The 25805-nt window shown below is 41.0% G+C and overlaps 2 protein-coding genes across 2 annotated transcripts; one reads left to right on the top strand and one right to left on the bottom strand.

Moving 5' to 3' along the window:
* The first annotated feature begins 345 nt into the window (after nt 1-345).
* On the top strand, nt 346-12993 carry farsb (phenylalanyl-tRNA synthetase subunit beta). The gene is made up of 18 exons (XM_014991763.2): nt 346-464; nt 878-933; nt 1168-1322; nt 1502-1574; nt 1675-1790; nt 2665-2815; nt 2907-3015; nt 3121-3191; nt 3282-3343; nt 4224-4275; nt 4369-4430; nt 4653-4860; nt 4950-5030; nt 5123-5215; nt 6071-6188; nt 6424-6576; nt 11569-11716; nt 12053-12993. Exons 1-18 carry the CDS (start codon nt 407-409, stop codon nt 12828-12830), a joined length of 2544 nt encoding a protein of 847 aa, XP_014847249.2. The 5' UTR covers nt 346-406; the 3' UTR covers nt 12831-12993.
* A 906-nt stretch (nt 12994-13899) lies between these two features.
* Nucleotides 13900-25622, bottom strand: sgpp2 (sphingosine-1-phosphate phosphatase 2). Its single transcript, XM_014991765.2, has 5 exons — nt 25287-25622; nt 23285-23446; nt 18657-18836; nt 15355-15444; nt 13900-14663 (listed from the first exon to the last, which is right to left on the bottom strand). The coding sequence occupies exons 1-5, from the start codon at nt 25491-25493 to the stop codon at nt 14118-14120; spliced, it is 1185 nt and encodes a 394-aa protein (XP_014847251.2). The 5' UTR covers nt 25494-25622; the 3' UTR covers nt 13900-14117.
* Between the last annotated feature and the right edge of the window lie 183 nt (nt 25623-25805).

Genomic DNA, 25805 nt, shown 5'->3' with positions numbered 1-25805 from the left:
GTGACTAAGTACAAAATACTATTTATTGTTGTTTTTCCTTATTTTCCTTTCAGGATTTTTAATCCAATTCCTTTTGGGAAACGAAAGGGTGATTCAAAAGTCCTACATATTGTTTATTTGCTAAATATACACCTGAAAGAGCCTAGAATAAATATTGAGAACTGAAGGAAATAAAGACAACCATTTTATTTTTATGAACGCATTACGTGTTTATTGTCATGACAAAAAACTAAAAAACTGAATTGAGTGTGTGGACGATAAGGATATTACACATTCATGTACAGTAGATGGCGGTATGGACTCAAATAGCTTACGATCCGATTTTGAATCAGGCACTGCAGCAGACAGCTATATTCGACTAGTAGGGTCCTTTCACCTCTGAGCTGGCTACGATTAGCAGCTAAACATGCCGACTGTCGGAGTTAAAAGAGACTTTCTCTTTAAGGCTCTGGGCCGAACATACAGTAAGTTTTGTCGTTTTCTTTCACAATTAACTGATAAATTGTCTATCTTTGATTCTATGGGCGTTTTAGACTTTGAAAGAAATAAGAAAGCATGATAGCAAAGGCTGAACTTGCTGCCTGTCAGCTCATTGATTGAGTGCTAACAGCTAAATTCAGCTAACCATCAAGTTTTGTTCCATAACGTTTTTAGCTTCTGAAAAACATGCTACTACTTGAGGGCAGATTTATGCTTATTTAAGCGTGAGTTATTTTTCGCTAGCGTTTGTGTTGGTTTAATAAAGTAAAACGCCTCACATCTCTTCAGCTTATGTCTGTGTGATTGCATCATTTCCTCTCTTCCAGCTGTAGACACATCGTCAGATGGCTGATGAACTGAATATACATTATTGCTGACAGTTTTTCTCTTGTTATAGCCGATGAGGAGTTTGACGAGTTATGCTTTGAGTTTGGATTGGAGCTGGATGAAATTGTAAGTGATTTATTTTGGTTACATAAACCCAAAATGCTTGTTTATACTTGATAAACCAAAACACTGCAGCTTTACTGGCATGAATTGTTCAACTGCCTACAGGCACCTACAAGGAATCTGGAATTTTCTTTAAAAAAGATTAGTAAAATATAAAGTTACAGATGATTTGTAGACATGAGTAAATACAACAACAAAAGAAAATTATAAACCATCATTGGTCTGGTTCTGTTCCAGACCTCAGAAAGGGAGATAATCAGCAAGGAGCAGGGCGACTCTAAAGCTTCAGAAGCATCCGATGTTATTCTGTATAAGATCGACGTGCCAGCTAACCGCTACGACCTGCTGTGTCTGGAGGGGCTTGTCCGTGGCCTGCAGGTCTTCAAGAATAAGTGAGTCACACCCTGCTTCATTGAATAGGAATGTTATCCAGTATGATCAAATGGTTTGTTGGGGGAAAGAAATGACGAATTTTTGATTTAAATACAAACAATTATTGTTGTTAAAAGCATCTCTTTTTTTTTTTTTCTTGAATTGTTTTACTTTTGATACAAATAAAATATTGTTTCAGGCTCGAGGCGCCTCGATACAGACGCTTGAGCCCAGACAGTGGGGAGTCTCAGAGGTTGATCATCACTAAAGAGGTGTGAGAGAAGAGATTTGTTGTGTTGCCTGAAGTTCCTTTTGAAAAACAGAACATTAATTTTTGAAGAGAATAAAGTGTTTTTGATGTGTTTTCTCCAGACAGCAGCAGTGCGACCCCATGCCGTGGCAGCAGTGTTGAGGAACATCACTTTCACTCAGGAGCGCTATGACAGTTTCATTGAGCTGCAGGAGAAGCTACATCAGAACATCTGCAGGTCAGTGCAGAAGAGTAATGACGTCTGAGCACCAGGTGGAGGTTTCTATCACTTCTGTAGTGTTTTTCCAAGCTGATCTACTCACAATGTAGGCTGCCGGTCAGCGCTGAGCTTAGGCGGGAACACCTGGAATAGGAATTATCACGATATCTTGTGGTACTATTATGATTACAGTAAAAATGGTAACAAGAACTAGTTATTACTTCTTGTTTAGGTAACTACCCGGCTCTGACTGCATGGCACAGCAATCATAGCCCCCCAAACACAGATACTGCTTTTGAAAAACGTATGCATTTGCACTATGCTTCTTTAGGACATCAGTCACGAGGAAGTGTGATTTGTATCACCAAACTGCTCGCACATTTGAAAATTTATTGATCTTTATTGATACTTTAGTTGAACAAATAATGGAAAAAATAGTAGAAGTAACAGACCTGACAATAGGGACCATCAATTAGAATTTATGATGTCAAAAAAAGGTCATAAATAATAATAATAATAATAATAAATAATTTATTTTTCAAAATTATTATAAGAACTTTATCATGATAACTGATAAACGATATAATAAATGCCCACCCCTAACATGGAAGCACTGATATCACAGTCATGGTTTTGAATGGTTGTTTTTGTTCTTCATTTTTTTTATTTTATTTTAATATGGGGCACTTGACATTTCATATCAATAATGAGAAAAGCATTCAACATAATGGCTTAATGAACAGGACTCCACAGATGAATTCAAAGTGCTGAATTAGAGCAATGAGTTAGGCTTTTTCAAGACAATATCCAGTAAAACTGATTGACAGAGAGAAAAAGCATTTGTCTTTTTCATTCATTCTAACTGAGTCAAGTATTAACTGTGTTTATCCAGGAAGAGGAGCCTGGTTGCCATTGGCACCCATGACCTGGACACCATCTCAGGCCCGTTCACCTACACAGCCAAAGCTCCCGGAGACATCTGCTTCAGACCGCTAAACCAGACCAAAGAGTACACTGCTACCCAGCTCATGAGCCTCTACAAGGTAAAAGCGGTTTTAGGTACCTGTGTTTTGGTCTTCAGAGCAGCTCATTATGCTAACAGCTGACCTAATCATAATCATGTTGTTCACACAGACAGACAGTCACTTGAGACATTATCTCCCTATTATTGAAGACAAGCCTGTGTATCCAGTCATCTACGACAGCAACGGCATTGTACTGTCAATGCCTCCTATAATCAATGGTGAGATTTTATTTTCTTTTTTTAGTTTTGTGGTAAACTTGAAAATGAACAAGACTACTGTACAGTTTAGACAATACTGAGTTAGAAAGTTTGCTCTGGTTCCAGGGGACCATTCAAAAATCAGTTTAAAGACGAAGAACGTCTTCATCGAGTGCACGGCAACCGATCTTACTAAGGTAATACTGAGACAAGACAAATACAAACTCACCACCTCTTACTGTTGCCATTAGAAACGGGCTCAACCCTCGCCGTGTTCTTCCCTGCAGGCAAAGATTGTGTTGGACATGATCGTGACCATGTTCAGCGAGTATTGTGCTCAGCCTTTCACGTAAGTCTCCGTTCCTTCAGCCACCTCTGTTTGCTGAAATAGGTTTTCACTTCCAGTTCAAACTCTCGGACGTATTGTTGCATAAAAACCACAAACATGTTACTAGGATTTGCTGTGATAGATCAGGACAAAGTAGAAGATAATGAGGAAGTTAAATGAAAAAAAGTTGAATATAAACATTTCTTTGAATATTTAAAAAATCTAAAAAGTGTGTATTTGTATTCAGGTTGATGCTTACAACCATCTGCAGAATATCTGTCCATTCTACTTTTATACATAGTTTGAGTTCAGTCACACTGAATGAAGAGCATCTTTGAACAGCAGCTTTTAAGACTTGCCACAGATTCAGTTGTAGTTGAATTTATATGGATACTTCTGCAAGTCTGTGTAGATTTTATAAAATTGTTGCAAAATATGTTGTTTAGAGAGGGCTGAAAAGTAGTGCTGCAACTAACAGTTATTTTAGTAATTTATTGTTCTATTAATTTTTCTGATGATTGATCAGATTAAGAAGTTAGTAATTTATATTTAGTTTTCATTTTAACAATATGAAAACTACAGTAAAAGTATCAAATAAAAAATAATTTAATTATATGATACATATATCACAGCAAATGGCCTTTTTCATCATGATTAATCCGATTAATTGGTTCAGCCCTACTGAAACGAAATTCAGATGCCAGAAAGTTATTAAGGGTTACATTGATCGTTTAATGATCTCTTAGTGTAACCTCCAGATTTAAGCAGTTGGACGCCTTGCTTTATGCTTCGTTTGTGCTTGCTTTGCTCTGCTAAGCTCACAGTCGCTGGCTTCACAACAAAGGCTCATGAAGTCATTGAAAAATATTGAATTTCTCATTAATTTGTTCCTCCTCTGCAGGGTGGAGCAGGCTGAAGTGGTGTACCCAGATGGAAAGTCCTGCATATACCCCGTACTGTTTCTACTTCTATTTTCTTCTTTTGAACAGTGATCACTTTACTGACATGGTTTCTAAATCTTTGCTGTTTCCTGGTTTGTGTTGCAGGAACTGGCTTACAGGAAGGAGAAACTGTCTGGCGAGTTCATCAATAAAAAAGTTGGCATTAGGTAACTCATTTGAATTACTCATTGTGTTAAGATATGCAAGTTACATGCATGCAAACCAGCATTTATACAGTTTCAAAGTTTTCAAGTAAATATCGAATCTTCTCAGATGTTGTAGGAACTCCATCAATTGGATGCACTGCATCCAATTGTTTTCAACAAAGACAAATAAGTTTTTTTTTTAAACAAATGCTGACATTTTTCCTTCATTCCTGCTCCCATCAGGGAATCAACGGAGAGAATTGCTCAGCTCCTGACCCGGATGTGCCTCCTCTCCCAACCCACCGGCGTCGGTGACGAGATCGAGGTGGAGATCCCGCCCACCCGTCCTGACGTCATCCACGCCTGTGACATCATGGAGGACGCCGCCATCGCCTACGGGTTTAACAACATCACCCGCACGACGCCACGCACCTACACCGTAGCCAACCAGGTGCCACGCCTTGGTTTCTATAAACGACTCGTCTTTAGAAGCACCAGACAGTGTTACATCTTGTGAAACTCGTTTTTGTTTGTTTGCAGTTTCCTCTCAATAAACTGACAGAGCTGCTGAGACAAGACCTGGCAGCCGCTGGGTTCACAGAGGCTCTCAACTTTGCTCTGGTGAAAAAAGATAAAATTACATTAATATAAACCTTAGCTTGCTTTTTTTTTTTCTGTAAACCTAAAAATGGTCATTATTTCACTCTTTTTAGTGTTCTCAAGAAGATATAGCAGACAAGCTTGGAAAAAAGATCTCTGAGACCCGAGCTATTCATATTTCCAACCCCAAGACTGCAGAGTTCCAGGTGAGATGCAGTTTGACAGAAACACAGAATAATGACAGACACTGACTTTCCCACTGAGCACAGACTCACTCTGGGATAAAGGATGAGGCAGATTACTTGTCAAATAAAATCCTTCTATGAGAATTATCTTGCTTTCTACCATCTATCCTCTACTGTAATGGTAATTCTCTCAAAACTGTTTTCTATTTAACTTTAACATGAGTGCTGTACAGATTTTACCATTTGACTGAAGATGCGTCAATATATTTATTTATTTATTTTTATTGTTTTGTTTTTTTTCCATTTCAAATGTACTTGACCGGAAACGAGTACAATATTTTTCTGACTAATGTTCGCACCCTACAATTTAAAATTAATTCTGAAAATGCTTTTATGTGGGCATGTTTTGATGGTGTTCAAAGCAATGCAAGAGGATTTAAAGCTATTTAAAAATGTGAAAACTATTTATAAAATTAATCGCTAGTTGGAGATGCTACAGAAAGTTTAAAATGTCAATTCTGAAATTTTTTTTCCTTGGCTTAAAATGATATTAAAACTCCATTCTTTTGAGAATTTGATACATCTCTCATCACCATGGTGTCACTTCCTGCTCATTCTGGGTCATCCTTTGGCATTCTCAAGTTCATCCAGATATAAGAGTATAAACTTATAAAGAGTAAAAACTTTTTTGCAAAGAATCTCTTCCCTTCATCTGATCCTATAGCAGAACATGATAATTTTAAGTCAAACTTTTCAAACCATGTCGATCCGACCTGTACTGTTATTCTTCCACTAGGTGGTGCCCTTTTCCTCTTTAATAATCTGCCGCCATGCTTTCGACTTTCCCAATGTTTTTTTTTTTTCTTCCTCCACCAGGTGGCGCGCACCACTTTGCTTCCTGGTCTGCTGAAAACCGTAGCTGCCAACAGGAAGATGCCCCTTCCTCTCAAACTGTTTGAGATATCTGATGTGGTGCTGAAGGACGAGAGCAAAGGTGTGAATATGCTTGAACGTGAGACGATGTATGACACGTTGCCCATTTGGAGGTTGCTGTTGCCTGAGTAACAGAAATCATATATTTATTTTTTTAGAGGACATTTTATTTTTGCTTTTATTTTTTATTTAATTTATATTTTTTTATTCATTTTTTTATTTTTATTTTTAGGTGCACAAATGCACACTGTCAACGAATTTGAGCATCGTTACATTAAATTCTTTCCTCCACCCAGATGTTGGGGCAAGGAACAGTCGGCGTTTCTGTGCTATTTATTACAACAAGACTCCGGGCTTCGAGGTGATCCACGGCCTGCTGGACCGAACCATGCAGCTGCTGGAGGTGAAAGCAGCTCGTGGAGAGGGATACCACATCCAGGCTGCAGACGGTAAGCAATCTGGACTCAATTAAATCCGATAAGGAGTGTGCTCTATTGGCTCAGAGTCCATTAAAACAGAAAAACACAGTTTTATGGAGTTTTTTCGTTTTTTTTAGATTTTTTATTTAATGATCAGAAACATGATATAAGGCAGGTTTTGTTTGGATTATGTAAATCCCTAACCAGCATTGGTTGTTAGGAGAGGATTGTTGATTTTGCTGTTTCCATGGTAAATTGTGCAGCTTAGTGTAGGTGAAATCTGATGGGGTTTGAGGTGCAAGTGGAAGTAGTGTATTGAGCATGTCTACTTTGTAAATTTAGCCTAAGATCTGGACCGTTACATAAATTACAAACACAAGTCCTAATGACTAATTCAGTTTGATTTTAAGATGCTTCCTGTTATGTCTTTTCAGTTGCATTTTTAAAAAAAAGTAGCAACACGGGGGCAGTAATGTTATTTTGACCAAGTGATCTTATGAGCCAGATATAGTCATTTAGATACAAGAAGAGCTTTTATGAAAAGCTCTGTGTTTAAGGAGCAAAGATGGGCAGAGGATCTACAAGTTGGCATCCAGTCATGTAAAATCAATCCCAGCACAAAGGGGGAAGCACTTGATTCACCTCCTTCTAGTTCCAACCCCATATGGCTCAGGATTGAAGAATTAAGATCCTGGATAAAACTGAGTTCCCTGTATACATTCTCTGGAAGACTTGGAGAGTGTTTCTCCAGAGGGAGATCCCTGAGTTTCCCTACTGGACCCATTGCTTTCAGGACTCCAGCTCTTTACACACCGTCACTTTCGGACCTCAGCTTGCTCTGAGAGATGCAGCGCTGGCTAAAAATGTTTTTGTCTGAACCGGTTAATGATTTAACGCGTTAATCCAAGGCAATAAAATTTGGAGCGTGACATGGTTATTGCACATGTTAATTACAAGGTAATCTTAAAGAGTTTGAAAAAATATTTCCCAGACTAGTAATGGTGTGGAATAAAAAAAAAACAAAAAGTGATTATACTTCCAGTCTGTTTGAGATTGTTCTGACTACATATTAACTGAACAGATATCTGAAATTATTAATACTGTTGAGTTGAATTGATGATTGAACTAATCATCAATTGAGTAACCGATTCATTAACCGGAGTATTCTGACTCAAGAAAAGACCTGTGGATGTTTGTTGCAGCCGAGGATCAACATGTCCCTTCATGAATAACATTCTACACTGTTGATTGGATAAAATGTAGGAACCCTGTGAATAAATCAGTACTGTGTAAGTGCTGTGATTAGAACAAAACAAAGCAAAACAAAAATAATTGATATTTTAAGAATATTGGCAAATTTTCAGTATCAAGGAACTCGAGTTAGAATAAAAAAATGTTGCTTCTGGCTGCGTTACATGTTTTCACATCATTTTACAAAAGCGGGTCTCATTTTGTCCACCATCCAACGCTGCAATTGGATCACAGTTTGTCAAATAAACTGGAACAACACTGGACTTTGTTTGTGCTATCATTTACTCAAAGTTGTCACATCAGCTTCAGTGTTTATGAGGTTGTGGGCCAAAATGCAACCTTCTCCTTTTGTGATGAAATGTGTCAGAATGACCTTCAAAGGGCTGTCTGTCACGATGAGAGATGGAGTAAGAAACTCAGAACCACAAGCTTTTTCAAACCCCTGGCCGCAGTTCTTTTTTTTTTTGCACTGCAGAGGATGAATGTTATCAATGTGGAGGTGGAACAATAATATCTGAGGAAGAATGTTAACTTGAAAAGCAGAAGGATGAGTCGGGCTGATTTCGTCTTCCATCCCTGTGAAATTGGCAATCAGAAAGGTTTGTCTTGGCTTGTGTTTGCGCTGCAATGGAGAAATCCATCGCAGTGTTGGATTTCTCACTCATCTCCTTTTCTCCATCTCCACCCACCTTTTACTGCCTTCATCCCTTGGCCTGCCTGCCTCCAAGGTCGCCCTGTCGGAGATTCTTCCGGTCTCAGATGGTCCATTCAGACTGTAAATCAATGCGCTTGAGAGCAGAGAGGATCGAGGGAAGGCAGACAGGGAGGTGGAGGAGAAAATGAGAGGAGACCAAAGAGTGTGACAGTGCGACGTAAGCCTGGAGGAGCGTGCACCGCCTGCGGTGTGCAGATCGGGCATGGGAGTCACGTCAGCCACTGCAGTGCCCAGCAGTGGGACAGAAACGCAGCATACAGTTTTCTTTCTTTTTCCACGCTGCACCTTTAGCGCCTCCCCACATATGCCAGCGTGTCCTTAGCCCCATTACAAGGTCATGACCCCAGCTAACCTTTCAGGCATCCTCACGATATGTCCATCCAAAGGGCGAGGCAGGACCCCTCCAGGGGAGTCCGTGTCAGGTTAGCTTCCATTTCCAAACCTGGAGAAAGGGGATGACGTGACGAGCCGAGGGATCCGCAGTCAGACAGAATCACTTAGGAGACAGATGCCCATGTTTCACCTAACAACTGTGTCCAATGCAAACCCCCGGTCCATTTATCAAGGCACGGACTTCGACCTGGAGCAAGTCTTTTATTTGTTCAGATATCGATTTGCTGTTGTCACAGTTTGTGTGATTAAAATGTGGCTCACTGAATACTCTTGATTGGGAAAAAAAAATGGATGAATAGAATTATTTGAAATATATCCCAAACATAGAAGGTTTATACTCAAACTCAAATAGAATTAAAAATTTTAGAAGAAAAGAAAAAATGGTTAGTCTCACCAAGAGAAACAATTGTTGAACATATTCGTCATGCTCATTCAAGCCTCAGATATGTTATTCTTCATATCGGTGTTTCTCAAGTTGTGGTACAAGTACCACTGTTGGTACTTATTTCTGTTAAGCTGGAGAAAGTCATGGCACACCCACGCATTGATTTGATAAGCATCTGTTCAATTCTTGGACTGGTTCAGTCGCCTGGTGATAATGTAATGTAGAGCTGTGTATCATCTGCATAACTGCGATAACTTATCTTATTTGTTAACTAGCAGGAGCCCCAAGCTGGAACCTTGGGGTACTCCGCATGGGATTTTTGTCAACTTTGATGAAAACTTACGCACTGACTCAAAGTTTCTTTCTTCAATAAGATTTGAACCAGAAAGTCTGAACAAGCACATTAACATCCAGAGTCAAATTACATCATATATTGTGTCCATTTCTCTATTTTTTTTTTATTATTATTTGAAACTGCTATTTTTGAGTAAATGCAAATTATGGCGGCTAGACTTTCAAGCTCCCTTATTTTTTTTCTAACAAGGACCGACTATTTATTTCTGCATTAAGTGCTACTAAAAAGCTGTTTTTGGTCTTTCTATTAAATATTCCTCCTATTTTACACCAACTCAAGGCTAATACCTGAGTTAATTGTCTTTTATTTCTAACCTGAAGTTGCCTGTTTGCAGAAATGAAGCGAGAATTGTTCTAAAGTGAAAATAGGATTTTTGATTAATAGTCTCAAATCCAACAGCATCATCAGCTGGGAAATGATCGATCCGCCTGCCGTTTCTGCTCCTGAAAGATGAAGTGTGTGGAATGTTGCCAGGCTCCAGCGGAGGATTTTCATTGACGGCTCAGTTATTTAGGATATACCCCGGTGCTATTTATATAGTTGCCATGGCTTCCCATTTATATTGCAAGCTAATGACGTGCTTGCCAACGCAAGCAACTCCACTGATATAGTCCTGCTAATGAACACGGGGCTAAAGTGAGGGGTAGAATTACCCCGCCGCGATGTCATCCCCTCTCGCTCTGGTCCTCTTATTATTCCCCCACGGTGATGAGAGAACGTCCAGGCTGTGGGCTCTGGAACCCATTAGCAAGACAGCGTGGGAAGAAGCAAGGCATTATGGGAGCATGCCACGTTTGTGTATGTGTGTGGAGAAGGGGGGGTGGTTACTGTAGTAACCACCGCTTCCTGTCATCTCTTGACAAGTCTGTTTGCCAGTCTGTTTGTGAAAAAAATTGAGCATTCAGTTTTGAATATGACTGGAGTCTATGAGGACTTATGGAGTACGCTGATTTTTATCTGGGAGTTTTGTTGCACACAGGAAGTTGTGCCTCGTTTTGGGGTGCGGAAGAGCTGAGAGTTGATGACGAACGTGGGCGAACAAATGATGATCATTAAGCCTGAACCGAACAGTTTCACCCACACTCTGATTTACTCACACATCTGTGATGTGGAAGAAATCCTTGTTTTTCAAAGGGAAAAATCATCTAAGAGACAAATGGCAGCAGTAAAAACTGGCAGACAATAGAGACCACAGATGGTGGATTAGATAAATATACATAATAACCATGCTTTTGGTTCTTATTTTCCCATTCTTTTTAAGGACTGAACTTCAGTCATTCTTAGAAACACGGATGATTAATATGTAAAATTTATTTTGGATTTTCTCTAATTCAAAAAGGGTCAAAATCACACATACATGCATACAGTCAAACTAATTTGTGAAATATCCCATAACGAATTGCATTATCGACCTTGAAGCCATGACAGAAGCTCAATGTTGAAACTCTAAATTGTTGAAACTCTAATTTGTATATTGTTCTGAATATTCAACCTTTATAGAGAGAGCTTTTATGATAAAAACAGAGTTGTTTGGCCACAGTGTCAAGAACAATCTCTTAGTGACTGAAAGTGATGCTTTTGGTGGCCAAAACCTATGTTTCTAAAATTTACCTAATATCTAAACCTTATTGTTGAAACTTGGAAATATTTTGCTACTTCCACCAGGACAATAATCCCAAGCACACCTCCAGGCTATTCTTGGACAAGATAAATCCAGCAGACAATGAGCTACTGGAACACTGCCTTCCTTCATGATTCTCATCTCCCTTCAGTGCTCCTTCTGAAATTTCTCCCTTTCAGCTGGATTTCTTTGAGTTGCTTTTATACAAAAAAAAAGAGTTCTTAAAATACACCTATAAAAGCTCTTGGTCTTTTTCTGATATTTTTTTCCAAGTTTAAATTTTTTAAAAACGTTTCTTTCAGATTCCACCTTCTTCCCGGGTCGCTGTGCTGAGATCTTTGTCCGCGGGACGAGTGTTGGGCGTCTCGGAGTCCTTCACCCCGATGTCATCGGCCGCTTCGAGCTGACCATGCCCTGCTCTGCTTTGGAGATGGACCTCGAACCTTTCCTGTGATTTCACCTTCCTAAACGTCTACCAAACATTTATGGGTTGCTAAATCAACCAGATGTGTAGTTTGGTTTTGTGTTTATGGGTTGTGATTTTGATCGTCTGTGTAATTGGTGCACGAACCAACCAGTGTGTACAGCTTTGTAGTGTTGATCCAGTGGTTTTTAAATAACACGGCTGTTTTCACTAAATTAAAAATTAACGTGACTTCTTTGTGTTTGTGAGTCTGTGTGTGGGTTTTGCATGCATGCATGCCCTTAATTTTGGCTTCTCATGCATTCATTGGTGCATGGTGAATAAACTCAGTGACTTATTATGTGTTGCTTTGATTTTTTCAGTGGCCACACTGCTGAAATCCTCCTCACACATGACGTTCCCATGCAGGAAACCTTCAAGCACCCGTTTCCAGCTCTCAGCCAATCCCAGCCAGCTCTGCCATCTCGCCTGCCTTCAACTAAAACAGTGCTTGGCGATTTGAGCTCACACGCAGGCCTCAAGGCTCTTAATGATTTCCTGGCAGACAGAAGCTACATAGAGGGTTTCACGGTGTCCCAAGCTGACGCCGCAGTGTTCGATGCCATTCCCTCTCCGCCCTCGCAGGCCTTCTGCCACCTCCGACGCTGGTACAGCCACATCAAGTCCTTCCATACCGAGAGAGCGCGTCTCCCGTCAGCCAGGAGTCAGTTTGTTCTCCCACCCACTCCGCCTGCCTCCCCAAACAACAACAGCGAAGATGACATCGACCTTTTCGGTTCCGACGACGACGAAGAGAGCGCAGAGGCGGCTCGGATCCGAGAGCAGCGCCTGTCCGAGTACGCCGCCAAGAAGTCCAAGAAGCCGGCGCTCGTCGCCAAGTCCTCCATCCTCCTCGATGTCAAGCCGTGGGACGACGAGACGGACATGGCCAAGATGGAGGAGTGCGTCCGTAGCGTCGCTATGGAGGGCCTGCTATGGGGGCAGTCCAAGCTGGTGCCAGTGGGCTACGGGATCAAGAAGCTACAGATAGGGTGCGTAGTGGAGGACGATAAAGTGGGCACAGATCTCCTGGAGGAAGCCATCACTGGGTTCGAGGAATATGTTCAATCTGTGGACGTGGCTGCCTTCAATAAGATCTGAATCGGACAGAATTAACCGACTGAATGACATTGGCTAATGTCACCTGGACCCGGCTGTAGTCGGTGTGGTAGCTTTCCATAGAAACTCAGGTGCGTCAAAGACTCAATATTCTTTGATCCGTTGCTTTGAAACATCAAATAAAAGCATTCTGATGTTTGGCTGAGCTCTCTTCTGAGTGCATCTTTTCATATGGCCTAATTCAGCATTTTTCACTGAATCTGTTGATGTCTTATTGGCTTCTCAAAGGGAAACTGTTGCAGTCAGTGAAGCGTTAAATTAAAGTAACCTGCGCAGAAGGCAGTCCATCTTGAAAATGAAGTCTGACAGGTGTGCCGGCATTCCTTCTAACTCGACTGCAGCAAAGCTTCACACTTACCATGCGGTGAAGCAACAGATGGTCTGAACCAACCAGCAGATGGAGAGTCTTTGAGTGTTGGAGGAAAGCAGACTACACGATTCATACCCATTGAACTTTTTCACATTTCAAACTTTTGTGTGCTTTTGTGTGATAGCCCAACACAAAGTGCGTAGAGTTAACCCTGAATGATTCATATCGCTTAGTCTAAGTTTTTCTGATAAGTTTCTTTTTACTGGAAGTGTTGATGTGATGGTGGCCAACCTTGAGTCCCCATTTCAATCTGATAGAGAATCTATAGAAAGGAGGCCTCCCAAAAAGGATATCAATGATTTAATCTAACTTTTTCTTTAAATTGATATCCTCAAAGACGTAACTGTTTGGTTAGTTGGTCTTTATAAATTGTTCTTAGGTGTTGGTATATACACACACACACGTTTTTTCTGTTGTTCCCCTGTGATGGACTGGCGACTTTGTCCTGTCAAGTTTTACCTGCATAGATCTTCTTTTCACCGTCGTAGCATAACTTTCTTGTTTAATTTCAACATACTTGTTCGTCACCTAATTAAACACATTGAAGTTTGTGGTTGTCTGGCAAAATGTGAGAAAGTTCAAGGCTATTAAGTAAAGTGAAGTTGCAACAGTTCAGTTTGAAACAAATAACTGCACTCTCTAACCTTTGATTCAAACAATCAAATTTAGAACCATGAAAGCTTTATTTCTGTGTGGACAAACTTTTTTTATTTTTTTATTTACAGCTAAGCTCTAGATCAGTCACAAGTCTTATATACAGTCTTATATGAATCATTTCCACTGAGGAGTCACACATTCACTTCTTTTTCAGTTTATAAAAGCTCAATAACATATGGTGAGATAAATATGAAGTTCATTGTTGAGGTAATTACAGATCAGTCTTACCGGGTGCCAGATGGTCATAGAAGCCCAATCAGAGCAAAGACTCTGTTGACCAATATGGAGTTAACCAGTCCCACAGCTGTGTATGTGACAAACTTGGATGGTACTTCTATCTCCTTCCTCCTCCTGGCATTTTTGTCCGTTTTCGGAACATTGTACCAAGAGTACAACGCGTCCAAACTCAGCTTCCTCACTATCTGCCGAGTTCCCACCAGGGCAACGACTCCCACCAGGCTGCGTCCAGCCCCTCTCGCCACAGACAGCGCCGTTACTGTGGGTAGAGGAACAGGCAACGGCCCCCGGGGCTCAAAAGTGTCGCCCAGCTGCACATTGGCCCAGTATCCCACTGAGCAGCCAGCGCACACGCCGAGAATGGTGGTGGTGTCTCCTCGTGTGGTGGTGTAATGGTCCAGCTCTGGGTATGTGTAGCTTAGGAAGAGCAGCAGTGACAGAGCAATGATGGGGGACAGAGGGCTGGTCAGCTGGAAGCTGTCGAAGGATTCCCAGAAAGGGTAGGTGAGTAGAATCAGGACGGCAGTGATCAAAATGCCACAAACCACATCCTGAAAGCACAGCAATGGCAGCATTTAGTCAGCATGTCAGATGACGTAGAGTCATTAGGTTTGATTCTTAATAACTAAAATCCAGCACTTCTGCAAATCTGAGACGTATGAGACTATGTTATCATTTGTGCCTGTAAGCAGAATTATTGCCCAAATCAAAGGTTTTGCATCGATGCCACCTTCTGACATTCACTAGTTGGCAGCTGAGTTACACTGTTTGTAAAGACAAGAAAGAGTAGATCTAAAAATGCATCATTAATGATCCAGGCTTTTGTGATAAAGCAAATGATGGTTGTAGTTTTAGCAATGGCAGCGGAGGAAGTGAACGACGCCGTTCAGTCCGTGTTGGACATGCTTCCAAATACTGAATAAACTTTGTTGAATTAAATTTGTCATTTTTAAAGATCCTCCACTGTATGAACATATTTCCCTGTGGATTGTTGATTTTTCTTTTTTGTTGAAAGAAATATGTACACAAAAAAGCACAAACTAGTAAGACCAGTTAGTTGAAGATATTTCTGCTAAAATCCTGCTAAAATATACCTAAAATCCTGCATTTGCTATGTTTATATTTCTACAGCCTATACGTTAGGCTATAGAAATGTGAAGATACACACACACACACACACGTGTGTGTGTGTGTGTGTGTGTGTGCGTGTGCGTGTGTGTGTGTGTGTGGTGACTGGCTCACCAGAACTGAGTGCATGCCAGTGTAGAGCCGGCTCAGAGACACCAGAGACGAGAGCGTCGCAGCAATCAGCAGGCCTGTCTGGAAGCAAAACTGACACAGAAACACACATTTACCACCAAGCATCACTTTGACACGATCACAAGTTAATTCTCAGGAAAAATTGCACACTTTCCCCCAGATATTCATGTTTACATCAAATCTTTTCATATTCACATGCAACTCCTCTCTGCGTCAGCCTCCCTGACAACACCTCACTACTCCTTTATCTTGCTAGTGTTTCTCTCTTCCTCCTCCCTAGACTCCCGCATCCCTCCCCCCCCCCACACACACACTTTTACCTATATGGTGGCAGCTTTTATCCCCCATTCCCATTTAAATAACAGTGAGAAGAGAAGCCTCGTGCATTCATCCACCTCCATGCCTTTTTTTTTTAGTCTTTTCCTGTCCTTTGCAGCTGGAAGCCTATTCAGTGGTAGTTCATAAAGAGGGAGGGGTTTTATTTCTGAATGGCCACAAAGGATGCCAGGGACAGGAGGGGTGGGGGGTTCGGGAGTCAGTCTGTGATTGACTGCCGTGACCTCCGACCTGCTTCGGGAAAAGGCTGAGTTGCCCCGAGGACTTGAGCAGCAGCCTGCTTCTCATCTATATCTGTGCGTGCTCTTCTCTGTCAGGGGATTCCTGGAGGAATTTTAGGGCACAGTTAAGCGCTCTACTGTACTTTTGGTGTCTCGGTTTTTGGCCCAATTTCTCTGACCCTCTGAGCAGAGATTAAGTGGAAATGATCCGGCCACAAATCAGTCTGACAGCCCCGGAGCCCGCTTAAAACCTTCCGGCTGAGGCGACTTCTCGTTCGCCCTGGTCTTCGCGACAACACAGAGCTTGATTAAGGCAGCTAGTGATTGGCTCGTTGAGTGTTTTACTGACTTGGCAGTTGAGATGGAGAGATAAAAAGAGGAAGAGTGAAGAGGAGGGAGGCGGAGAAGTTGGTCTGACAGTCATTGACTCGTTGCAGTCTATCAGAGGATGAAGCAGCAGATCGATGGGTGTGGCTGATGTGTGACTGATGGTGACGGCTGCTCCTGCCTTTCACGGCCCATTGTCCAGCAGGCAGGACAGCATGTGATGGACAGCAGGACCACTCCCTTCATTTCAATCTGTTGCCCCGAGTCTCAAAGTACTGCAAGTCTGGGAGGATGCTGATTTAACAGCCTTGTTGATTATAGAAGGCGGTGCAGTGGCAGCCATAATAGTGGTAGTGACACGTCAAACATCTGAAGTAAGGACATTTTATGAATTAAGCTGATTTAAATACAGTTTACAACACATGCAGTTACATTTACTCAATTGCTTTTACTTGAGTAATGTTTTTATGAACTACTGCTACTCTTAGTTGAGTAAAATTTCAGAATACTCTGTCCAACTTCAATGAAGAAAGGACAACCATATTTTAACCAAGAATGTATGAGACAGAGACACACTTTCTATCTGCTGAGCCTGTTGTGGCATCTGGAGATTTATAAGACACATTAAACAATATAAATTGTCACTGGAAGTACATTATCTTGTATACGCATTACCTACTGTAAGTAATAACTTCATGTGAAGTTTTAACATTGAAAAAATAGGATTTTAAAAAGTGTTTCTTCTGCTTGAATGTGTTATTTTGTATTTATTTGTTGTAATTCTTTCTATTTTGGTCTTTAAGATGCCAGAACTTCCACATAACCTCATAAAAAATATTTGTTTCATGACATTATGCTAAAATATAAAATCAGATGTTATGATTAGTTACTCAGTACTTGAGTTGCCTTTTTACCAAATACTTTTCTACTCGAGTAATTTCTTGGAAAACCACTTTTTTACTTTTACTTGGGTAAAAAGTGGCTGTTCACAATGAGAAACACACAAAGTCCTCATGGACTTCCTCACGGTCATACAAAAATTGACCCGGCAGGCCATAATGGTAGGAAACACATTTTTGTTGAACAATTTGCAGGAATGAACTGCCAGTTATTTAAAACTTATCTTTCTCCTCTTTATTTTAGTTGGGGACTTTCTTTTCTTTGTTTGGTTTAATAATTTTTAAATAGGTACATTTAGGTTAATATTAAGATAGGCTCCTCCTGTTTGTTACTTTCAGCAGTACCTTCACTCCGAAGCTATACCTAGATCCTCTTTTGTTGTGAAATCTCTTGTTAACAAAATCATTTTAAATAAATCCCAGCAGCTGCAAACTGTGTGCGGTGCCTGCTTGAGCTCTGAGGAGGATGGATCCTTTGTTTTATGATCTGGCTGCTCTTAGGTTATGACACTGATGATGGCTACTAAATGTGTGCAATCAAAGTGCAGCTTACTGAGAGTCTCTTAACTAAATATTGCTGTGGCGTCTGCAAACATTTCAGCCAGTGCAACTGAAATAGATCCAGGTTTAATATAACTTGTGCGCCCATTGTTTTTGTTTTTACAACACATTGGACATGTGTTGTTTGGAATTGGGTTTCTAAACAACAATTCAAATAAGGTTTTAAAAGCCCAAAATGAAAGATTAATGCACACGATGAGCGTATGTGAACTTCTCAAAGGAGCTGTGAAAGACTCTAATGGAGGCTGATGAAGCCATTCCGAATTGTGTGGTTTTAGAAACACTTCAACACTCTGCTTTCTATTAACAGTGACGTACAGAAGATGCTCCTAACTGGCACTTCCTAGTCATACAGACTCATCCAAAGTGAATTACGTACATTTCAATTCAGTCATAGTCATAAAACAGTTCAATCAAGTTCAGTTTATTATGATTAGTGGTGAAACAGTTTCTAAGAAAACCCAGCTGGCAGCACAGACTCACTGAATTTGCAGCCATCTTCCTCCTGAACCAATGTGGAGATGGTGCAACGGATTCCCTATGTTTGTCTACATGTGTTTGTCACCACAACAGCACAGCTTGAGAACTGCTTCCTTTCTTACTTCAAAATAAAAGCCTATTTGAGCTCTGTGAGACAGACTCCACTTTGACAAGAGATTTTGGATAGGATTTGCTATTTTGAAAGTGAGCTTGATCATATTCAATAATGAAGTCTTTCTGGCAACTTTTGTATGAATTAGTTTGTATTTTAAAGAAAAGTAAAATCAACTATAAAAATACACAAATTGCTTTTATTGGTCCATATTGTGCAGTCGCACTCTGATATATCCAGTATATTTGTTGTTCAATTAACCTGTGGAAGATTTTTGACATATGAATGAAGCCGAAACCCAAAGTACTAATCCATGATGTTTCAGTAGAAACAAACACGTGCGCTCACCTGTACTCTGGAGGGAGCACTCAGTAAAAGTGTGAAGGAGATGGCAGTGGCGGCCATCGCGTGGGTAGATGGCAGTCCGTACTCCGCGTCCACGCGCGTCTCAAGCTTGACCACAGGCGGCGAGGGTGGGCGAGGAAGCTTCAGCAGGTCCTTCATCACCTGGCCAACGTACATCACCACCTGCAGCAGATATGGCAATACATAGTCAAAGAATATACATTTTAATTGTTCTTTAAAATGTAAAAAAAAAAAAAAAAGCCTTCAAGTGCAGAATGAACTAGGACATACTTTTGCTACCGCATACAATAACTAAAATCAGACACATTATGCATCACATCAGTTCCTTGTGATTATTTTTGCCTTTCTATTCTTCATTGATCATCTCCTGTGAGGATGGCAGACTGATATCAGCTGGCTGATAGGCCGAGCTCTTTGCTTGTGTAGCCTCTGTAGTAGGCTGTGCTCTCTTAGCTTCCTGCTATGACTTATGTGGTTTGAAAAGTTAAATATTTCCAAAAACAAACTGTCTGCCTCATACACGAGAGAAAAAAAATGCCTTTATTTATCCAGCTGACCAGCAGCGCAGAAGGGGCACCGCTTTGTTCCTCTATGACCCATGTTATGACGGAAAAACGTAGGTACTGTGAAGCCCTTTTTTTTTTTTTCAAAATCCTTAGTATATTCTGATACTTGTTATCAACCAATAGCTTGCACATTTTAGTTACTTATACCTCAATATTTCTTTGACAATTAACCTTTCTGGCTAGTGGCCAGAAAGGAGTAAAAAGAAGCAGAAAGTGCAAATAAAGGAGAAAAGATTTTTGAAAAAGTGAAAATCTCGATGACCATTTACTTTGAAACCAGCCTTCAGTTTTCATAAATATCTAATCCACATCCCAACTCCAGGATTAAGCTGCACAAAAGTGCAGATCCCACACAGTATAAAGTGCCGATGCTGCAAATGTGCAGTAACTAAATCTATTATAAGAAACAGAGTTGAAGACAGCAGACTTTGCTGACACATCGTTTTCAGCATCTTTGGGTGAGAGTATGCTCTTCATCTGACAAAACACCTGAGCAAGGTGAATTCACGTGTGGGTGTTTATGTCTCTGCATCTGCACCCAGCCAAATCTGCTGCATATTCTCTTTCATGAGAACATGCGAGTGGATAGGCCGGCCCGCTCCGGCTCCAGGTTTATTTAAAGCCAGGCCTTGTATATTTAATGAATGGCTGTCTTAGTGAGGAGCAGGAAGGCAGCGATCACAGAGGGAGCAGGATAGTAATGTATGTGTTTAAGGAGAAGAACAGAGAGGTTGTTATTACAATCCCATTTGACACAGCAATCAGCGAGATTTTGTTACCATGGCAAAGGAGACATTAAAGTACCTCGACGGATCCACTGTTTCTGCTCATGTGGAGACACAAAGAGCTCTTTAGGACTTGAGGCAGACGCTGAACAGGAGGAAGGCAGGCTGCAGGCAGATTCGCTCTGTTTTAGCCACAAGGGCATTTTACTGAGGGTAAAAGACGATCATAGGAAACGAGACCTGAAAAATAGCACACTTCAGCCTGACTCCTCACATAAATACTAGCTGGGACGGCAGCCAGATTTTTGTTTTTTCACAAACTGATCTGCTTAGCTATAAAAAATCTTGTCATGCAGGGTCAGTGCTAGAAATCGAAGACAGTAGAGGGGATAACATTTTGACCGTTGGAGTTTACAGTTATGATATAGTCAGCTAAAAAGTAAATTATCACAAAAAACTAACAATGGAAAAACAGCAACTGAGTTTTACAGTTTCCGTAAACTGCAAAACAAAATTGCCTGTGTTGGACCTCCAGCCATGAAGGGCTGAAAACCGTAGGCTAGTGTACCTATGTGATTCAACAGTGCACTGCATTTACCTACTTTCAGCTTCAACGGGAAGAAGAGGAGTTTCAGGAAGGAAACTCTGTCATGGACAGCATAAAGCGCTTTGGAGTCCTCTGGCTTAATAAGGTGCAACACAAATGCAGGGTAATTTACCATTTACCATGTAAAATGGCTCAGACTAAAGCCCATTCCTGGTACGTTAGTGCTTTGCACTACTTTATTTTGATGTGTACCATAAAAATATTTCTGAGAATGAGTGTCTTCTCCATTTGTTTGCATGTATGAAATGAGAAAGTAATATGCTTTTCCTCTCTCCTGCCAGTCTGTTACTGTGTAGTGGTGTGTGTAATGATATATATGGCAGCCGTTGTTACAACACCAATCTAAACTCTAGCTAACACCTACAAATCTTTTAAGGATCTACAGTGACCATAAGTTTGCAGTAAAATCACAACACTGACAATCTGAACTGAAACTAAAGCGGGGGGGAAAAAAAACTAAACAATGTTGCCCTTTTATTCACTGCAGCCTGGTTATGTGCAGATGCTGTTTTCCATTTTTTGTTGCCCTTGGGTCATTTCTGAATATAAAATGTCCTATTACCATATTCATCTGTACTTTACATGCACAACTCCTAACAGAAAACAGACAATAAACAAGGGACAGACAATGGCAAGCCCATTCTGCACACACACCGCCACTGTGTATTCATACGATAATCCATACGACAGCGTGTCTCTGTCCTCACACACACCGAGTCTGGCGGCCAGCTCGAGTAAGTGCATGATGCGACACCCTTATCTTCTACACAAACATCACATTGAGCTGCCTCATTGATGGCTGTGACATTCACATCAAAAGGCCTGACCCCACAGACAGACTCCGCACATTAAGGAAAGAGTTAAAGACTGCCTGACTTTGTGAATAAGTATATTGATCGAGCCGAGAGCAGATTCAGACTTTGATCTTTCCACGTTTGGATCGGACTGTCGGGTGTGTATATTTTGAGACGGTGGGCTGGTCGTTGTTTGTAAGGCTGGAGAAACGCTATGTGTGTCGGGTGTTTTTTTCTTTTTCCTTCCACCGTGACATGACTACAGTTTTTCTCAGTTGCTCTTGTGCATTTCTTCAATCATTCTTGATATTTGTAGAACAATTAAGTGAATTTCTTTTAACAATTAGTACAAAAAGCTAAACACTGTGGGTTACTCCAGAATCCATGGTGAAGCTAGATTTCACTCCAGAAAACATGCTTTCTTTCTCAAAGTTCGTAGTTTGTCTCTTAAAAGTCTGACCAAGTCATTGTGATACAGAAAGAAAAAGACAGCACAAAGAAAAAAACATAAAAGTAGAAATAGGAGCATAAGACAATCTGCTTAAGAAAATTTGCTGTAGGAAATACAGCAAAGTTTTCCTACATTTTCTGACTGTTATGGTAAAACCAACATTATACCAGCAAGTTTATTGAAACTTCTGTTTTACCATAACTTCTTACTGTTGTGGCTTTTTATTTTTGTTGGCCCTTCTGGGCCACTGTATAAAAAAAATACACTACCTAGAAATCACATTTATAAAATCCCTCAGATTTGCTTAGAACTGATTTTTTTGTTTGTTTTTTAAATACACCAGAATCCTGGCTTAATGTTAGCTTTTCTTAATATATTTGGCCTCTAGTGTCACTACCTGTAAGCATACTTTGAAATATTCCCCCTGGCAGAGTATTTGCATGATTCCCAATGCATTATGCTGAAGTATTGCAATACTACGATGCAATTCTTGACCACATAGTTTCTCATGTCTACTATTTTCTAAGTCAACCAAAGTCGACCTGCGATGAAAACCAAGAAAGAACATTAAAGGACAGTGGCGAAGCATGTGTGTTTGTGTGTGTCTGTGTGTTTGTGTCTGTAGCTCAGCCTTAGCCTTAGATAACTCCAACATCACAATGGCAAGGCGCTGTAGCGAGTGAGAGGTGCAGGGTGATGAGCCCTCGGGGCAGACAGACCAAATGGCTAGTCCAGAGAGAGAAAGCTCAAACGCTGATGGGGCCAATAAAACGCTCCGCAGAGCGAGGCTGGTAATGCCTAACTAGAGGGAGGGCAATGAGTGTGTTTAGCAGGCGACAGAGAGATTGCAAGTATGTGTGTGTTGGAGTTTATGTGTGTGTTTGAAATGGAGTTCACACGGGGCCGTGGTGCACCAGAAGAATGGTCTCTCTTCCTCCTGGGGGAGCCAAACAAGGGGTTCAGACACAGGGCACCCACCAAGCGCTTGAGGCAGGGACAGAAAGGGCACAAAAACACGCTGCCCATCACACACACCGAGGGACTGAGGCGGTATGACTGCCTGTGTGTCACTGAAAATGTCATGGAGGTTTCATTTGACATGTTTCCAAGGTCTCCTGTCACACAGGGCAGGACACTGTCTCAATAAACATCTAAAAGAGAGAGCCAAGCGGTCTTCTGGCACTGATGTGTCCTCATATGTGTCGCCTTGCTATGTCAGGGGCCCTAGACTAGCTGGCCCTTGTGTCCCTGCCTGGGGATATATGGCCTTAGTGGTGTCAGAGACAGGTCACTGGAAGGAGGTCAAACGATGAAAGGAGGTTGAAAGGTGAAGAGAAGGAGACGGAGCAACATGACAAGAAAGGCAGCATTGTAAAGGAGGAGAGCATCATCCTGATGGCCTGTGTTTGTGAGGTTACCTCGCAGATACCCATGGCCAGAGGTGATCTCTCTTTGGCTGAAACTTACGGTCCACATGTTGACGAGGCGGCGGCAGAGGAACGGGTCCAGATTCCAGTGTATGCAGGGCAGGCAGGTGATGTAAAACACTTCATGACCCAGACCAGCCGAGAACAGGAAGAGGAAGTGGAGCAGCCAGTTTCTTACCTCATACTGAGGCTTTTTGCAGTCCTACACAGAGGAAACACACATTTTAGGTTTGGGTTGAGGTTTAGAAATCACTGACTTCCAGTTCATAATGTTTCTGTGAAAAAGTAAATTTTACTGTTTTGATCCTACTTTAATGTTTTAGATTGTGAAAAACATTTTAACAAAGATAACCCAAATAACCTTCCAGACTTTTTAAAATGATGATTTAATTTGTTTCCATCTCTTTGGAAGAATTATAGAATTTGATTTCACTCCAGAGTTTGACTTTGACTTTTCAAAACCTTTTGTTCCTTTCAGAGGTGGACTTCCTGCTCCCAGATCATCACACTGCCACCACCATGTTTGACTGTTGAGATGATGTTCTTTTTTCTGAACTGGTGCATTAGTTTTATGCCAAATGTATCAGGATATTTTTCCAGTACTCTTTGGGATCATTAAGATGTCTTTTGACAAATTCCCTTTTGAAAACAGTTTTTTTTTTATTTAATCTGGCTGTCAATGTCTATTATGTTGATGTGTTTGTTAAAGAAAAGTAAACATGTACTAAATGTATCAACCAAGAGTAGCACGCAACAGTTGCAACACTGCTACATGATCTGACTCCAAGAAAACTTAGGCAGAAGTTGCCTAAAAAAAAGAAACTGCTTTTTTATTCCTGTATGTAATTCTTGCGTAGGACAGAATCTCCAAATTCTGTCCTACACACAAATTCTCCTTGCGGTGCTCTGCCAGTCAGCTGGTTGAAAGACAAATACCACACTTTTCTCTCAAAAGAAAGACGATTTTGGGCATTAAGAAATATTTCTGTATTGAAAATGAAGGACAATCACCAGCTGTGCTTTCCGAACAGAAAAGTCATAACACTTTCACAAGTACACTTTTATAACACTTTTACGAGTATGGCAGAGAAGCTATGAAACTTTGATTGGGTCAAATCACATTTTTATGCAAGTTTTACACACCATTACATAGTAGTGAAGTCAACAATGTGCTATATACTTAGCAGCATGAGAAATATATTGTTTTAAATCATAGTGTTAGTACAGTGATTTTGTAAATCTGTACAATATGTGTTACACCAGGAGAAGCTCGTACTTGGCCCTGCCTGCACAGGCTGACATAAAACATAATAGAAGCCAGCAGAGGAATCATTGGAATAAGATTAGATCCATTAATCCAGTTTTGCAACCAGCCCACTGTCTGGTGGCTACACCCTTTTCCTTTAACCTCATGTTGCACACACACCACAAAAATGAATTTACTATGGTGTTTCATTCAACAACTCATTCAAATGATTTCAATTTGTATCACATTAATGGCTATTATAATTGGTTGTGTGGATTGCCCAACAGAGTATGGATTTAAAATACAACTATCATAACATTTGTGTTTTCTTATTTTCATTCAGTTCATCGGAACATTATTGGAACCGTAATTGGTGTTGTTTAGTAAGCAGAGTTTTAAAATCTCATTAATTCATTCTATTTAAGTGTCTGCTCAGAAAATCTGCCCAAGTAAAGTCTACACACCTAATACATGAGTTCTGTTGATTCAACCCTAAATGTTTGTTTAATACATCTAATATAGAGCATATAGCCTTTTATATGAAAGTAAAGAGTGTAAACATCCTGTACATAACTTGTCTTGCTGCGCAGGAAGAGCAAACTCCTGACAAACAAGAAAAGCCAGTCAAACTTTGGCTTGCAAAACCTCTGTATGAATCTGACGCTTCGTTTGTGCTGCTTTCCGGCTGGTTTATTCTTTTTTATTCTAATGTATCTGATGCAGGATGTACATGCAAACGAACTCCAGTTCTCTTCTTTTTCTAATGAAACACACATTAGCAGAGACATCTAATGACCTGGTATTGATAGTTTGAGTTGCTGTCCTGCCGGTCCCAGCTTCCCTCCAGCTGCCCACGTGGTTTCTCCCGGGTGATCGGGGCTCTGTTCGCAGGTCGGCTCCTGCCGGGGCCTGGATTCGACCCTTCGACCCGGTACAGCCCGCATCTTCTCTGGAACCGGGCCACAAGCTCCGGATCCTGGAGGTAGGCCATCAGCTCCTGCATGTCAGGTGAGTAGGCCGACGGAGCAGGAAGTGTCGGTGCGCGACGCGGCTGATCTACCTCGCGTAGAGGAGATCACGGAGAATACGAGTGCGAACATCCCGGCCAGGTGCGGCTGCTGTGTCACAGGTGAGCTCAGCGGGGGCGGGGCTACGACAGGGATCAACCAGTAGCTGTGAGTCTGTAGTGGTGATTATGTGACCTTTATACCAGGATGGTTCAGGTGATGTTATAAAGTAAATATAGCAAGTGGAAAGTATTTATTGCCTAATATTGCTGCAGGGATTCGTGAGGATTCGTAAACATACGTCAGTG

Source organism: Poecilia mexicana, unplaced genomic scaffold, assembly GCF_051168715.1.
Source record: "Poecilia mexicana isolate PSO_F unplaced genomic scaffold, ASM5116871v1 scaffold_13, whole genome shotgun sequence".
NCBI classification, from domain to species: domain Eukaryota; kingdom Metazoa; phylum Chordata; class Actinopteri; order Cyprinodontiformes; family Poeciliidae; genus Poecilia; species Poecilia mexicana.
The sequence above is the reverse complement of the archived record's forward strand: the minus strand, read 5'-3'. Positions and strand labels throughout refer to the sequence as shown.